The sequence below is a fragment of the Danio aesculapii genome, chromosome 13 (assembly GCF_903798145.1).
Source record: "Danio aesculapii chromosome 13, fDanAes4.1, whole genome shotgun sequence".
Classification (NCBI taxonomy): Eukaryota; Metazoa; Chordata; class Actinopteri; order Cypriniformes; family Danionidae; genus Danio; species Danio aesculapii.
In genome coordinates this window covers 33,986,121-34,003,360 of record NC_079447.1, presented here as the reverse complement: position 1 = coordinate 34,003,360, position 17,240 = coordinate 33,986,121, and the positions used below count along the sequence as shown (strand labels likewise).

The 17,240-nt window shown below is 38.3% G+C and overlaps 1 protein-coding gene across 1 annotated transcript; it reads left to right on the top strand.

Moving 5' to 3' along the window:
* Positions 1–817: 817 nt before the first annotated feature.
* lrit3b (leucine-rich repeat, immunoglobulin-like and transmembrane domains 3b) lies at positions 818–16,189 on the top strand. Its single transcript, XM_056471478.1, has 9 exons — positions 818–942; positions 3,404–3,858; positions 4,270–4,326; positions 7,867–8,172; positions 10,439–10,501; positions 10,691–10,957; positions 15,756–15,840; positions 15,956–16,062; positions 16,170–16,189. Exons 1-9 carry the CDS (start codon positions 818–820, stop codon positions 16,187–16,189), a joined length of 1,485 nt encoding a protein of 494 aa, XP_056327453.1.
* The last annotated feature ends 1,051 nt before the right edge of the window (positions 16,190–17,240 follow it).

Here is a 17,240-nt window from a genome sequence, read left to right as displayed (position 1 = left end):
CAAGACTGGTGACAGAGTGGTTTAATAAACATGAAAGTGAAGTTGAACATCTCCCATGGCCTGCACAGTAACCAGAACATAATATTATTGAGTCACTTTGGGTTGTTTTGGAGGAATGAATCTGGAAACATTTTCTTCTACCAGCATTATCTAGTGACCTGGCCACTATTCTGCAAGAAGAATGCCTCACAATCCCTCTGGCCACTGTGCAGGACTTGTATCTGTGATTCCCAAGACTACATTGCTACATTGGCCGCATAAGGAGGCCCTACACCATACTGATGAATTATTGTGGTCTAAAACCAGGTGTTTTAGTTTCATTGTTCAACCCCTGTATTTATGTATGTATGCATTTATTTATTTATTTATTTATTTATTTATTTATTTATTTATTTATTTATTTATTTATTTATTTATTTATTTATTTATTTATTTATTTATTTAACTGTCTGAGTCTGTGGATTCAAAAGAAAACCATTAGAATTTAAAATGTTTTATAAACCAAGTTTCAAAATAGTGTTATGCAACAAATTGTTCTTAATATACAAAAAAAGTATATTATATTAACATTAATTAAATCCGTCGTCCATTTCATTTCAATTACTATTGTGTAGCATCAGAATTAGGGTGAGTTTCTCTTTACTACACTCGACTAGGTGTTGCTCTGCCCCACACCAGAGTAATCTCAACTAATCCTTTTAGTGTTTGTCTTAATCTACAGTGGTGTTTGGGAATGTCACACTCCTGTTCAGACAGAGAGTATCACTTCTTTTCTGGGACAGCAGTGTGTGAGATACTTAATGTGCCTCTTAGGGCAATGTATTCTCTTCTGTATGCAGATCTCTCGTTGTGCTTGGCTTTGGTGGTCTGTGCTCAGAGTCCAGCATGTCCTTCTCCGTGCACGTGTGTGCTCCAGGGTCGCAGTGATGCCAAAGGACTAAGGTACAAATTGATTTTTCTGTAATCTCTTTTGTCTGGTCAATTCTGTGCTCCTGAGTTTTTCAATCCACACACTTTTTTCCTCAACTGTCTTGTTTTCTTGTAGTCTTGTAGCACGGACTAGAAAAAGTGTATGGTAAAAGTATTCTCTTTTGTAAAGTATTTATGCATTTTATTTATTTTCTTACACACTTAAATGCTCTCATAAAAACTGTTCACTGAAAGATTTTATGGGGAACCCAACATTATTCTTCTGTGGAAAAAACAAAGCAAATAAATTGTTTTGGAATTGTTTTTTAAAGAGTACACTGTAAAAATATATCTGTAAATGAGCAATTTTCAAAATTTCATATATTCATGTTTTTATTATTATTATTATTATTTATTTATGCTTTTTAATTTTATTGTGGGACCTTAATCTTTTCTCCAACAACTTTTGATGGTTATAAGTTTGAAAAAGTGATGTTTAAATTGTTTGATGTGATATATTGTATGGTTATAAACTGGCAATAAGCTGCCAGTACATTTTCTGTTATTTAAAGACTTAATTCTCTGTATATTGTTTATTATACAATATATTGTTTCAGAAATAGTTTCGACTAAAACTAGTAATAGTCACTTTAATGAATTGCCTGTTGAATTTTCCTCATCAAAAGTCGACAGAGCAGAGATCGACATCACATAATACAATTCACAACCGTAAATAAACAGAAAAAAATCAAATGTAGATCATGATATATGGAAAGTGTTAATTATTTGTTGTATATTATTCATTCATTCATTTTCTTTTCGGCTTAATCCCTTTATTAATCTGGGATCACCACAGCGGAATGAACCGCCAGGCTATTCAGCATATGTTTTACGCAGTGGATGCCCTTCCAGCCGCAACCCAACACTGGGACACACCCATACACTCTTGTGTTTACACACATACACTTGCATGTCTCTGGACTGTGGGGGAAACCGGAGCACGCGGAGAAAACCCACGCGAACATGGGGAGAACATGCAAACTCCACACAGAAATGCCAACTGACCCAGCCAGGGCTCAAACCAGCGACCTTCTTGCTGTGAGGAGATTGTGCTACCCACTGCGCCACCATGACGCTCTGGTTATATTTTATTCATTTATTAGTTCATTTTCTTTTCAGCTTAGTCCTTTTATTAATCTAGGGTCGCCACAGCGGAATGAACCGCCAACTTCTCCAGCATTTATTTATTTTTATTTATCAGGATCCTCATAAGCCACAACCAAGGTAGTGGCTATTCTTCCTGGGGTTCATCGAACACACTACAAAATTACATTAATACATAACAACAAGACCAATAAAAACATTCATCAATCACAAAATTCATACATTACATCCAGATCAACAATCCACTTAATATTGTGCCATTAAATATTTCTTAAACGATTTTTTTAAACCTCATTTTACTTGTTACAAAGCATGTAATGTCTGATGGCAATTCATTCCATGTTTTCATTCCTCTATACATTACAGTCCATTGCTTTGCATTAGTTTTTAAAACGGAAGCAAAAAAAATTCCTTCTGATGTATGCCTGGTGTTAAAATTATGACTAGCATTACTATACAAAAGTTGACAGTACAATACACTTGGAACTCTTGACACAGAAATATTTCTTATGAAACACAGCAGAGAAACAATTACCCTATTCTTCACATATCCTTCACCAACCTAAAGTTTTATGCATCTTCATAATATTAACTCTTCTATTGCAGTGTAAAATTAGTCGTGCATCTCTATTCTGGACTAACTGTAAGTCTTTACTTGATGCACTCGACCCTACCACTGGACAGTAATCTAGATAAAAACAAACATATGTTTTACACATCGGATGCCCTTCCAGCTGCAGCCTGGGAAATCACTGGGAAACATCCATACACACTCATTCACACACATACACTATGGACAATTTAGCCTGCCCAATTCAAATGTACCACATGTCTTTGGACTTCTGGGGGAAACCGGGGCACCTGGAAGAAACCCACACGAACATGGGGAGAACATGCAAACTCAACACAGAAACGCCAACTGACCCAGCCGAGGCTCAAACCAGTGACCTTCTTGCTGTGAGGCGAATGTGCTACCCACTGCACCACCATGCAGCCTGGTTATATTTTAGTGTATAATAAATTGTGTATAAAAAAAACAGATAGTTTCCTAATGTCCTGACAGAAAATTACCTGTAGCTAAACATGAATATACATACCTATATCAAGGTACAGCTTATTATCAACAGCTTACAGCTATGAGAACCTGCTAGCTGCAAAGGACATCTAGTTATTTATTTATTTCGCGCAGGGATTATGAATATGAGCTGTATAAATATATTTGGTATGGTGAGCTGCACACAGGTTGGAAAGATTTAGCATTAAAATTTCCTATTCACTTATAATTCAATATTCTTTATCAATTTATATTTTATATTTGTGTTTTTCATAGAACTGTGCTCTGCAAGAACCCGGCCTTGACTTCCGTTCCAATAGATTTGCCAAGTGACACGGTGAAGTTTCGTCTGGAGCGCACCTCTGTTTCCAGGATCTTTAGAGGAGCTTTCTCAGCCATGCCAGAGCTGCTTTATTTATGGCTTACATATAACTCTATCTCCGTCCTGCACCCAAGGAGTTTCACAAACTTGTCTTCCCTACATGAGTTACGACTGGACGGGAACCTGCTGTCCACCTTCCCCTGGGAAGGGCTCAGGGATATGCCCCGTCTGCGAACTCTTGGACTACACAATAACCGCCTGGCACGAATCCCACTCCTGGCTGCCCGCTACCTTAGAAATGTGACTTACCTGGATCTCTCGAGCAACAGGCTGAGCACTCTGGCCAATGACCTGACGGCTCTCTGGCTGTTCAGTGACGGCAATCAAACCCAGCGCTCCTTTGTTTTAGGTAAAACATTCACATCCCATTTCCATTAAATGCTAGTTCAGAGCTAATGTTATTGCTGGTTCTGAATTGTTTCAACTTGTGAGCCATCTAAGAACCATTTTGCTATTCCATTGGCTTGAAAGCTACAACAAAGCCAAGCATTATATACAAACATACCATCAACAATAGTGATTTTGCTAATCTATATCGGCATCCTAACACCGTGTATACAACATGTTTGTGCAGCTCACCATGATATGTAAAGATGCATTGTTAGCATTGTGTTTACCTGCTGTTTTGGTCAAAATACAGAGCACCAATTTTAAACTACCCCCTGGCCCTGAATTAGCACCCATACTTCCCCCATGGAAAGAGGGTAACAGAGAAACCACAAATGTTGTAGACCAAGGATTTGTTCATTTCTGTTTCTAGAGGGCCAAAGTTCCTCTGACTCAGTTTGCATTCAACACACTTGTCAGGTGGTATTTGGTGAGTCTGAACACAATGAACAGGTGACGGACCCCAGCATGCACATGACGTCAGATTGATTTTGTACCCCAATGTGGTGGGATGTTGCATTTGGTTTGGAAATGAAAATCGGGTTGACGTCTGAACCCAAAGTCAGGCAGATGTCAATGTCCAACGTCATACAGACGTTGCATTTTGGTTACTTTTTAACACAACCTAAATACAAACAAATATAAACGTCTAATGATGTTACAGCTTGACATTGTGTGAGGGTTACCACTATGACATCTATCAGACGTTGCATTTTGGTTGCCATACCTGATGAAAAAATGTCAGTATTTGACATCAATGTGACGTTGGTATAAGATGTTGGCTCGATCTTGGATTTTGGTCACTTTCCAACACAAGCCAAAATCAACCAAATATCAACATCCTTTCACGTCGTTATTGGACGTCAAAATAACAATGTCCTTAGGTGACCTACAGTAAATCTAACCTAATATTTACATCTTATGACGTTGTGTGTCTGCTGGGACTGCATCTTTAATCCTTCAACTGGTTGACTTTTAGTCCAAAGGTTAGCATTAAAATTATAAAACCCCAAAAGTTGCTTAGAATGGTGTTATGTACATAATTGAAAATATTTCTTAAGTCAATTGACATCACATAGGCAAACGCCAAAAACACCAACCAATTAGTTGGCCATTGCATTTATAATGTTGTGAAAAAACTACTGTTGAGTTCAGACTGCCCCAAAAACTGCCACGCATAATAGTTATGTAATTAATTAAATAATTTTAATTTAACAAATGGAAAAATGTCTTACAATAATCCAGTAGCACACCCTGACTGGCCTTCAAACAACTCTAGTAGTTAAACCGTTAGCTAGCAGCTAGCAGCACACATGCAAACATAGACACTACCAACGTCAGTGACACCCTCAAATCATTAATGTCTCATGGTAATGAAATACTTACCCAACCTGACTGGCTTACACAAACACATGCGTGATATCAGTGTGATCTGAGAGTCTTCAGTCTTTTGATGGCTCACTGCGTTCCTACAGTGGAAACCAAAGCCTTCTCTGATTCACTGTGCTTATGTAATCCGTGAACACCTCTGAAGACTAAATAGCTGTTTCGTCATCCTGCATTTTGAAGTTTAACATAAAAAAAAACAATGATAGAAATGTCAAATTATAAACAAAAACTCTTGTACTGAAAAATAAACAGGCAGCATGGTGGCTCAGTGGTTAGCACTGTCGCCGCACAGCAAGAATATTGCTGCTTCGAGCCCCGGCTGGGCCAGTTGGCATTTCTGTTTGGAGTTTGCATGTTCTCCCCATGTTCGTATGGGTTTCCTCCAGGTGTTCCGGTTTCCCACACAGTCCAAAGACATGTGCTTTGGGTGAATTGAATAAACTAAATATGCCATATTGTGTGTTTGAATGTTTGTGAATGTTTCCCAGTACTGGGTTGTGGCTGGAAGGGTATCCGCTGCGTAAAACATAAGCCGGAAGAGTGGGCGGTTCATTTCTGGTGTGGCGACCTATGAAAAAGAGACTAAGCCAAAGGAAAATGAATGAATGAATGAATGAATAATAATAATGTTTACCCTCCCTTTAGGTGGTTTTTGACTTGAGTGAAAAGAGTTCAAATAATGAGATGCAAATAATACTACTTTGCAGTAAATGCACAGTTTGCACCATCACAATTGTACTAAACATTCGCTCACCTTCAAGTGGTTTTAATTGTTTATGAGTTTACCTTTCCTTTTGAACACAAAAATTATTTTGAAGTATGTTGGATAGCTAACAATTGGTTTTCATAATAGGTAATAGGAGTCAGTGGCTTTTAGTTTTCACTGGGTGCTCCAGTTTACCACACAGTCAATATAGGTGAATTGGATAAACTATATTAGCCCTATAGTGTATGAGTGTGTGAATGAAAGAGTGAATGGGTGTTTCCCAGCATTTCCCAGGTAATTAATTGTTGTATTAAGTTAATGCACTCAGTGCTGGGCTGTGGCTGGAAGGCATACGAAATATGCAATAATAGTTGGAGGTTCAGGGCGGCAGGGTGGCTCAGTGGTTAGCTCTGTTGCCTCACAGCAAGAAGGTCACTGGTTTGAGTCCCGACTGGCCCAGTTGGAATTACTGTGTGGAGTTTGCATATTCTCCCAGTGTTCGCGTGGGTTTCCTCTGGGTGCTCGGGTTTCACCCACAGTCCAAAGACATGCGGTTCAGGTGAATTGAATAAACTAAATTGGCTGTATGTGTATAAGTATGTGTGTGAATGTCAGAGTGTATGGGTGTTTCCCAGTACTGGGTTGCGGCTGGAAGGGATTCTGCTGCATAAAAAATATGCTGGAATAGTTGGCTGTTCATTCTGATGTGGCGACCTGATAAATCAGAGACTAAGCCAAACAAAATGAATGAGTAATTGGAGGTTCATTCTGCTGTGCCGACCGTTGATAAAGCAGCGACTAAGCTGAAGGAAAGTGAATATGAGTAAATCATGACCGAATTTTCTTTTTTGGGCAAACTATCTTTTCAATGTGAATAATAGTGTATGGAAACACCTTTGTTGAATATATTGTAGCGAAATAAGATTAAACCAGGCTGATATCATGAGAAAACGTAAGTATTTTACGTTTTGTCAGTTTAGTGGCTAATTCATACAAGTTCAGTTGTACGAAATTGTACGATTTTAAAAAGGAGGCGTGGCACCTAACCCCACCACTAAACCCAACCATCATTGGGGGATGAGTAAATCGTACTAAATTGTATGATTTAGATTGTACGAATTCATACGAATTAGCCACTAAATCAAAAAGCTATGAATTGCCGTGAGATTGTATTGGATTAAATGCACGTGACTAATCGGCTGTTTCACTAATATCAGAGTAACTGCGACACTGCTAAGACATTTATAACTTAATTGCTTATTTCTGCAATCCTGTCTCCATTTTGCTTGTTCCATTTTATTTACTGCTGGTTACCAGGTTACCAATAACATTATCAGCTAGTCGACAGACTTGATGGAAATGCACCTAATTTGCATGTTTTTTTTTTTGCAATAAAAGTAAAAAAAAAAAAAAGCAAATTAGGTGAATTTCCATCAGGTTTTTTTTTTCAGGTAGATGACAATTAATATTATTGGTAACCTAGTAACCAGCAAATAATTCTTGCCATCCCTGCTGAAAACAAACATCAGAAACCATCACATAAATTCTTATGGTTTTCACTGCAAATACTAGGCTATTAAAAACATTTTTAATACTTTTTTAACAAGTTTAATAAAATTATTACAAACCTTCCAATTATAACCATCAAAACCAATATATTTTGATATTTGTTTCTGGTGTGTTTTGGAACACATTCTATTAGGATTTATTGGTTTTACTTTTAACAAAAATGACCAGTATAGAGACAAAAAGACCAATACAGTTTCCATTAAAACCAATGCAATTTTCTTTAAGCCACTGAAACCATTACAGATACTATGATGGTGTCTATATTTTTTTTCTGAAGCGATGTCATCCATTTCATTCCTTTCACAGGTCTTCAGGACAACCCCTGGGTCTGCGATTGTCGGCTTTCCACCTTGCTTGACATTAGTAGAGGCCCAGAAAGCTCTCTGGTGCTGCTGGACCGCTTCCTGACATGTAGTGAACCTTTGGATCTAGCTGGAGTTCCCTTTCAGAGCGTAGAGCTCAGCCGCTGCCGCAGGCCGTATGTGGTGACGTCTGCCACAAAGATCACCGCTCTGCTGGGCAGCACTGTCCTGCTCCGCTGTGAGGCCACAGGACACCCGACGCCAGCACTCATGTGGATCAAATCTGCAAAACACAACCTTTATAACCAAGGTATCTTGTTAAATGCTAGTCTGGTGTATTTTCATAGTTGTCAGTGTTGTTATTGTCAGCTGAAATGAAAATATTCAAAATCTTATTAAACTAAAAATTTCAATGTGTAATCAAAATTTAAAAAGTATTAAAAATATTTTGATTTGATGAAATAAAGCTGAAATAAAAAAATGTAAATATGAAAAATGCAAATATACCTGAAATTAATATTGTGTTAACAAGTTAAATAAAATAGCTTTGTTGAAGTTAAGCTACTGAAATAAATTTAAATTATTTATAATTGTAAAAAAAATATTTATTAGATTAGATGATTAGATTAGATTCAACTTTATTGTCATTACACATGTACAAGTACAAGGCAACAAAATGCAGTTTCGGTCTAACCAGCAGTGCAATAGCAGCAAGTGCAGGATATAGGTATAAGTTATAAAGTGCAGTTATAGAAAAACTATGGTAATATTTACAGATGGATGTACTATGAACATTATATACAGGTTGTATTAGCTATGAACAGATTTACAATAAATGAAAATATGTACAGGATGCTATTAATAATCAGGAGTGTGCAAATAGATAAACAATTACAGATGTCCATGTGCAGTGGGTATGTACAGTACCCACTTATACATACAATTGTCAAAATCACATGACAACAAATGTAATTAAAGAAATAAATCAGTCAAATTAATAATTCAAAATACTACGTAATGGTATTTTGCTAACATTTAGTAATACTTAGGCCTTGTGTGCTGTTGGGGATGTTTTCGTCCACTCTGAGGTAATTTTGAGGCTTAATTTGGCCACAAATGTCTCTGTTTTTTAGCAAATAGAATGAATTTTGGTGACAAATCTTTTTTGACACATTTTTGTTCCCCCAAAAACTCAACCTTAATACACTCAGGCCAAATTGACAGTTTCAGTTCAGTTTCAGTTTCCTTTATATTTGTCATTCAAAACATCACAATAAATTGTAATGCAGAACGAATTACGTTGCATCAGACCCAACATAAACATAAAAACATCAAACACTATAAAAACCTAACTCAATAAATAAGCTTTTATAACTTCATAAATATAAAAATATATAGTTTTATAAAATATAACTCAATTTTAAAAAATTACAGAAGGGAATAAATTAATAATTTAATAACTATTGCAGAGTTTGCTATCATAGTTCAAATATTAACATGTTGTGCTATTAACTATTTATTGATTTATTATTACATACTAGCTATTCAATAGTGTTTAAAATACAGTATTATTCAAAAGTCTTATAATGATAGGATGAAAACTATCACAAAGCAGCACTGATTTGCTCCTCAGGCTTCTGTAACACCTGTCTGATGGCATGAACGTGAGCAGACTATGGTCAGCGTGGGTTGGATGCCTTAAAATGCTATTTGCCTAGACAGACAGCGTTGTTGATATAGTTTCTAGATAGATGTCATTTTGACTCCAACTAACCTTTCAGCTAACTTTATTATCTTCTTAATGGTGTTCTTGTCAGATACACTGCTATTCTCATATCAAAAGAGATGCCATTAGTGAGAACACTCTCAACTGCTCCTCTGTAAAAAGTTTACTATCCTTTCCTTATGTTTGTGGCTGTTTTTGCTCCATTGACTTCCATATATATATATATATTTTTGCTCCATTGACTTCCTATAATGACACTTTTGGATTGCAAAGCCATGACACAATATAATCACGCATTCTTCATAATAATATGGTGTCATGGTTTTGCAATCAATAAATGTTAATATATTGGAAGTAAATGGGGCAAAGACAGCTACGAACATACCAAAAGGCTAGTCAATTTGAAACAATACACAAGAGTTAAAATAAATATAATACCAAAATTAACACTGACCTACCAAGTTGTCTGTTTCTCAAGTGTACATTGTGTATTTCAAGTGTAAACATGATGATTGTTTTAAATTGAATTTAATTTAAGTAATTAGATGAATTTTCAGTTTATTTTTCAGTTTAATATTTCATTAAATTTGTTTTGTTTATATGAAAATTTGACACATTAATTTTCAAAGCAAGGTTTAATTAGTCACTAACTTACAAGAAAAAAAACAAGTTTTAAAGTGAATGCATTGTGAACTTTTACATCAAACATATTTGTTGATAAGTTATAAACAAAAGTTATTGTGTGTAATGTACAGTATTTATATGACATAAGTGCTCTCTAAACCATTGTGCGTTCAGTGGTGATGTCTGATGTTTTGTTTCCAATAAATATACTTACATATTTTTCAAGGTTGTTGTAAGCAGACACAAAGCAGCCTGGATACTGAAAGATTACCCAAAAAACTTTTTGGCTGTAAGTTAAAATAAGACCTTTGTCACACTTTTGTAGTTACTGCATGCTTATTATAAACCTTTGTGTTTAATGATTTACAAAGCACACTGGTGCAAATGAGTTCATCAGTTTATGAGCTAGTAAACTGTCATGTAAGTGTGTCATGTAACCTTCCTTCTTCTGCTTTAATGATTACACACGTCTCTGCAGATGTGCAAGAGTCTCCTCGTGTGGGGCTCCGCTGGTCTGTGGTCAGTCTGAACGGGATTTCCTACAGTGATGCAGGAGAGTATCGGTGCAGAGCGCAAAACATGGCAGGCATTTCAGAGGCCGTCGTCAGTCTGAAGGTAGTCGGAGTTATGGCCGAATATACAGACTCCAAAAACTCTGACCAACAGCAAACTGCGACAAAATCAGACTCTAAACGGAGGAAACCCACGCAGAAATCTAAGGCAATGACGCCTCGAAACATGACCGGTACACTTTCTTCTCCAAAGAGAGTCCTGAAAACCCCCAAAGCTGGAAGAGACAAAATGAAAAGGGACAGGGCAGCCGTACAGAAGCTGTCCCACAGACACTTTCTGACTGCTTCTGATCCACTGTTTATAAGACAAACACCTCTTGTCTTGATATCAATTCACACCTGACCCGTCAAATTACAATATGTTTCTTTTTAGGAAGTACATTTTTATATGTGAATGAAGGTAACCTTGTGTTCATTTCATCAGTCGACAGGTTATTTCTATGTAGTACTCAGCAAAGACCACAAGATGGCAGCTCCGAGCTAAAGAAGCTACACGACAAAAGGAGTGTACATTTGCAAAGCTGCACAAAATGTTTTGCCCCTTTTTATCAGAATCAGAATCAGAATCAGTTTTATTGCCAAGTGGGCTTCACACACACAAGGAATTTGTTTTGGCTACAGAAGCTTCCAGTGTACATAAAGTGACAAGTGACAACACAAAATAAATCTGAAAAAAATAAAATAATAATAACAAAAAATGATGAACATTAAACAGATGCGGTTAGTGAAGAAACCTGGATGTTGAGTTGTATGTACAGATTGTTAGAAATATACAGGTTATAAGGTGCTGTGTACAAGTGCGAATGTAGAAAGTATTGCATTGTATATTGATATAAGGTGCTGTGTACAAGTGCGTATGATAAAGTATTGCACATATTTATTGCACAGTAGGGGAATATTTAACTGTTCATTAGGTAGACAGCCTGAGGAAAGAAACTTTTCCTGTGTCTGGCTGTTTTTGTGCTTGGTGCTCTGAAGCGCCGACCAGACGGTAACAGTTCGAACAGGTAGTGTGCTGGGTGTGAGGCGTCCAGAGTGATTTTGCGAGCCCTTTTACTCACTCTGGAAGAGTACAGTTCTTGAAGTGTTGTGCCAGTGATTCGTTCAGCAGTCCGGACTATTTGCTGTAGTCTACGGAGGTCGGGTTTGGCAGCTGAGCCGAACCAGACGGTGATTGAAGTGCAGAGGATGGATTGGATGACAGCTGAGTAGAACTGTACGAGTAGCTCCTGTGGCAGGTTGAACTTCCTCAGCTGACGAAGGAAGTACAGTCTCTGCTGGGCTTTCTTCACAATAGAGTCTATATGAATGTCCCACTTCAGATCCTGAGAGATGGTGGTGCCCAGGAACCTGAATGACTCTACTGCAGCCACAGTGCTGTTCATGATGGTGATTGGGGGGAGAGCAGGGGGGTTTCTCCTGAAGTCCACTATCATCTCCACTGTTTTTAGCGTGTTCAGCTCCAGGTTGTTGTATCTGCACCATAACGCCAGCCGCTCCACCTCCTGTCTGTATGCAGACTCGTCACCGTTCTGGATGAGGCCGATAACAGTAGTGTCGTCTGCAAACTTAATGAGTTTGATGGAGGGGTCTTTTGCAGTGCAGTCGTTGGTGTATAGGGAGAAGAGCAGTGGAGAAAGAACACATCCCTGGGGGGCACCAGTGCTGATGGTGTGGCTGTCGGATGTGATTTTGCCCATTCTGACTAGCTGTTGTCTATCTGTCAGAAAGCTGGTGATCCATTGACAGACAGAGCTAGGAACAGAGAGCTGGGCCAGTTTGCACTCAAGTAGTGATGGGACGATGGTGTTAAAGGCAGAACTGAAGTCCACAAACAGAATCCTTGCGTAGTTCCCTGGTTTGTCCAGATGTTGTAGGGTATAATGCAGTCCCATGTTGACTGCATCATCCACAGAGCGGTTTGCTCTATAGGCGAACTGCAGGGGGTCCAGCAGGGGTCCAGTGATGTCCTTCAGATATGCTAGCACCAGTCTTTCGAATGACTTCATGGCCACAGATGTTAAGGCCACAGGTCTGTAGTCATTGAGTCCTGTGATCTTTGGCTTCTTCGGGATTGGGATGATGGTGGAGCGCTTAAAGCAGGATGGAACTTTGCGCTGTTCCAGTGATCTATTGTAGATATGTGAGAAAATGGGAGCCAGCTGGTCAGCGCAGGTTCTCAGACAGGCTGGTGAGACACCATCTGGCCCTGGTGCTTTCCTTCTCTTCTGTTTACTGAAGATCTGACGCACATTATCTTCACTGATCTGTAGAGCAGGGGGGGAGAGGAAGATGGCTGGAGGTGTTGATGGCTGTGTAGGGCGATGGTCCGGGCTGTGTTGATGTGGTGTTGATGGCTGTGTGGGGAGATGGTCCAGGCTGTGTTGATGTGGTGTTGATGGCTGTGTAGGGAGATGGTCCGGGCGGGTGTGAGGTGTCTGGTCATAGGTGTCAAACCTACAGTAGAACATATTCAGCTCGTTTGCAATATGTTCATTGCTGTCGATTCTGGGGGACGGTGTCTTGTAATTAGTGAAATCTTTTAAGCCTCTCCACACTGATGCAGGGTCGTTAGCTGAAAACTGGTTTTGCAGCTTTTTGGCATAGCTTTTCTTAGCCACACCAATCTCCTTTGTCAATGTGTTCCTGGCCTGATTGTACAGGATCCTGTCACCACTCCACCACTCCACCACTCCACCACCACACCACCACTCCACCACTCCACCACTCCACTCCACTCCACTTTTATATTAGTAACTTTATAAAAGTTTATCTGGTGACATTACAACTACTTTATATGATGGCCTCGTACATACATAATAACTAAATAGGGCCTTTTTTATAATATGTGTATTTAATGATCATATAGGCAATATACAACAACTGAATATGTTGGTTTGGTAGGTTTTGACACATAGGTGCTGGTTTAAGCTCATTAAGAACCACCTTAAAGCAGCAGCCATGACCAGCAAAGAATCAGCTTAAACCAGCACTCATGTCAAAACTATACCTAACCAGCATAATAGTATCTGGATGCAGCCTTTATGATGCAAGCTGATATTGCATCACTCCGCGATGCAATGTCAGACACAAAGCACTCAAATAGAGAGAGTGAAGTCACTGTGAGGGGTAGGTTTAGGGGTGGGGTAAGGTGTGCCCATTAAAAAGCATTGGGTGCAGCTCAGCTTGCACTGCACAGAGTCTGCAGCCAGACCCCTCTAGTTTTATTGCAGATCAACATTTTCAGTACAAGACAATGTTGCTTGCCTAGTTTCTTCTAATATGACCATTACTTTTTAAAGTAACAATAATAAAGTGATGAAATGTAGTGAGAAGTTGTTTATCTTAGCACTTGTAACAATATTTATGAGATCATTGATTCTCACAGATAAAGATGTTACCTCAATTGTTTCCTGTCTTTGTTTTATATATACCATGAAAGCATCTCACAAACGGATGATATACTTCTTTAATGAGGCTCATCATCCAGATACTTGATATATCAAAGTGAGCTTACAGTATAGTTGCTCTGTTGATTAACAGATTGGCCACATGAAAATTTTGCTAACGTAATTTATTCGGAAATGACGTTTATATTGAATTGGATAATAAAGTTGTGAAATTCTGGGAGAGATTATTAATCATAATAGCTTGAACAGCTTCCCATCTATCATTGATTCTGTCAGATACAGATGTCACCTCAGCATTGTTTCAGCATTGATGATAAAAAGGTTTTATGATATTATAACCATTATGTCAATGATAATCAAGCTAACTCTTTCAGATTTAAATCGCCGCCCTCCAGTAAAGATTAAATGACTTATTTCATAATTCAGTCTAGTCAAATATTATATTGTTCTGAGAACCTCTTCCGAATATAAGCCCCACAGCCCAAAACTCCAGAAGACTGCCTAAAATCATAGAGTATGTGATATGCATGAATTTATAGTCCTCATATAAGAATTGGGAAAAAGTAGCGGATGTGCATGTGATACACTTTTCTATCCCATAAGTCCACACAGGAGAAGATTTGTAAATCGAACTGGCACTGGTAGGAGGCAGATGTACACTTTTATACTATAGAAAATGCTTTTAAAGTGGTCGCAGAGTAATGATCTACTCTTAAAAAATAATGAAATAAGACAAATTTAGAGATTTTTGATGGGGTGATGGTTTAAAAGGACCGATTGTCATCACATCTAGCTGAAAGGATAAAAGCATAATTATTCTATTGTTCATTTTTTGGACCTTACATTGAACTGAGATTCAGTAGAGATGTGCAGTAAGAGATGACAGATTTTAGGGCATTTGTGGATTCTATATTTGTCCTCTGATGCCATAAAAGTTTTTTATAATAAAAATTTTCCATTGCAGACAATATTAGTTCAAATTAGTTTTTAAATGTAAACAGAATATAATTTTGTTTGAAATAATGCAATGTCTGCTGCTTGTACCTACATTCCTTGGTTCAGTTGGCCCTGATTGCAGCTTCAAAGTATAAAGTTTGGGCACCTCAATTCAAAGAGGGCTCAAAACACTCCTCTTTCTATATGTGAATGGATGATTGAAGGATAGTTAACCTAAAAATCTTTATGCGGGTCCCAGTCGTTGGTTATGCTGACGATATACCCCGTCATTTATGACAGTATACGTATATTGAACCACAGAAGACGCATGCACTGTTTTAAGGATTTTAAAGTGACTTGACTCTTGCTGTCTATGGAGGTCAGAGAGCTCTTGAATATTTTATTTGGGTTCCTTGTAATGAATGAATGTTTCGGGATTTGGGAAAAAGGGTGAGTATTTATTTACAGAATGTTTAATTTTAAGTGATTTAACCCTTTAATGAATGTTAACTTGAGTAAACTTGTGCTGCCAACAGTGCCAACCCACGTAGACATGGACTATGCCAGACCCTTGAAGGTTTCTTGTGACTCCAATACAACAACTGGAGATCTTTCAGTTCTTTAGGTTCCGAGGTGGAGCCACCATGGAGCAAGATTCAGCTGCCAGATCAATATATTGAACTCTTCATCATGTTCTTTAAAGATGCAGGGTACATTATCCTGCTAAAAGATCCACTTCCACCAAAGAACATCATTATCATGACCTGTATACCTGGACTGGAATTATGTTTTGTTAGTTAACATGTGTTATACTTATGTTCACAGGAATAACCAGATTCTGAGCTTTCCAACATTGACCAGACAATCACACAGTCTGCCTCCACCAGCTTGTAGTCATCATACAGTGCATCAATGTGCCATCAATTCCCCAGGTAAACAGTGCACATGAACACAGCTGTCCTTGTAATGTATAAAAATTCAATGAATAAAATGTCATTTTATGAAATTCTGAAATTTGATGGTCACTTGCTCGTTGTAGGAGCGGACGACAGTGGATAAAGGGTCATCATAGACACTGTGACTGGTCTGTGGCCACATAGACCCATATGCTGCACAACAGTGTTCTGATCTCTGTATTGTATTACATTTGTGTTACACTTTTGCTGGCCAGACCAGATAGGATGGCTTTTGTTGTCCTTTGGTTGAGCATCCAACAATATTCTCTCTCCGTGGACAACTGTTAATTTACCAACTGTTAACTGTTGGTAAATTCTCAACACTGCTAAACGAGAGCAACATGCAAGCCTTTCTGTTTCAGACATATACTGACTGTCCCAGTGGCCTAGAAACACATTTTGAGTCTTGGGAATGTCACTCAGGGTGTACTCACTTTAGGCTATCCAAACCATACCTGAGCGCGTTTGACCTGCTTGACTAGTGTGAGTACTAGTGTGTTGGCCGGCACAGGCCCGGCTGGAGGAGGTGGGCCAGAGTATGGTTCGGTTGGACTCTAATATGGAGTAAATGTAGTGTGTGTGCAAACCATGTCTGAGCACAAAAATTAAGATGTGATGTCACTTTTAGGAGACCGTTCCTTATGGATTTCATTCATTCATTCGTTTTCTTTTTGGCTTAGTCCCTTTATTAATTTAGGGTTGCCACAGAGGAATGAACCGCCAACTTATCCAGCATATGTTTTACATAGGGGATGCACTTTGAGTTGCAACCCATCACCAGGAAACACCCATACACTCTCATTCACACATACGCTACGGCCAATTTAGTTTATTCAATTGACCTATAGTGATGTCTTTGGACTTGTGGGGGAAACCAGAGTGGAAACCCACGCCAACCCCCCCCCATGGATTTATAACTTATTATTATCTTGCCAATGAACAGGAACTGTGATAGCTTATCAACAATGCAAACCGCACTACAGCTGCAACCTCTCAAACGTCCGAATACATTCAATTAAATTCAAGTTTATTCGTATAGTGCTTTTAACAATAATTATTGTTTCAAAGCAACTTTACAAAAGGTGCACATTACTGCATTACAATGAAAATCAGAAAAGTTAAGGTTATTGCCATAACTTTTTTAGTTACTAATA

Excerpts from the sequence above, each read along its gene's own strand:
- lrit3b (XM_056471478.1), top strand. The coding sequence starts at position 818 with ATGTATTCTCTTCTGTATGCAGATCTCTCGTTGTGCTTGGCTTTGGTG. Across the intron at positions 8,173-10,438 it reads ACACAACCTTTATAACCAAG|GTTGTTGTAAGCAGACACAA; the intron begins GTATCTTGTTAA and ends ATATTTTTCAAG. Across the intron at positions 15,841-15,955 it reads ATGTTCTTTAAAGATGCAGG|GAATAACCAGATTCTGAGCT; the intron begins GTACATTATCCT and ends TTATGTTCACAG.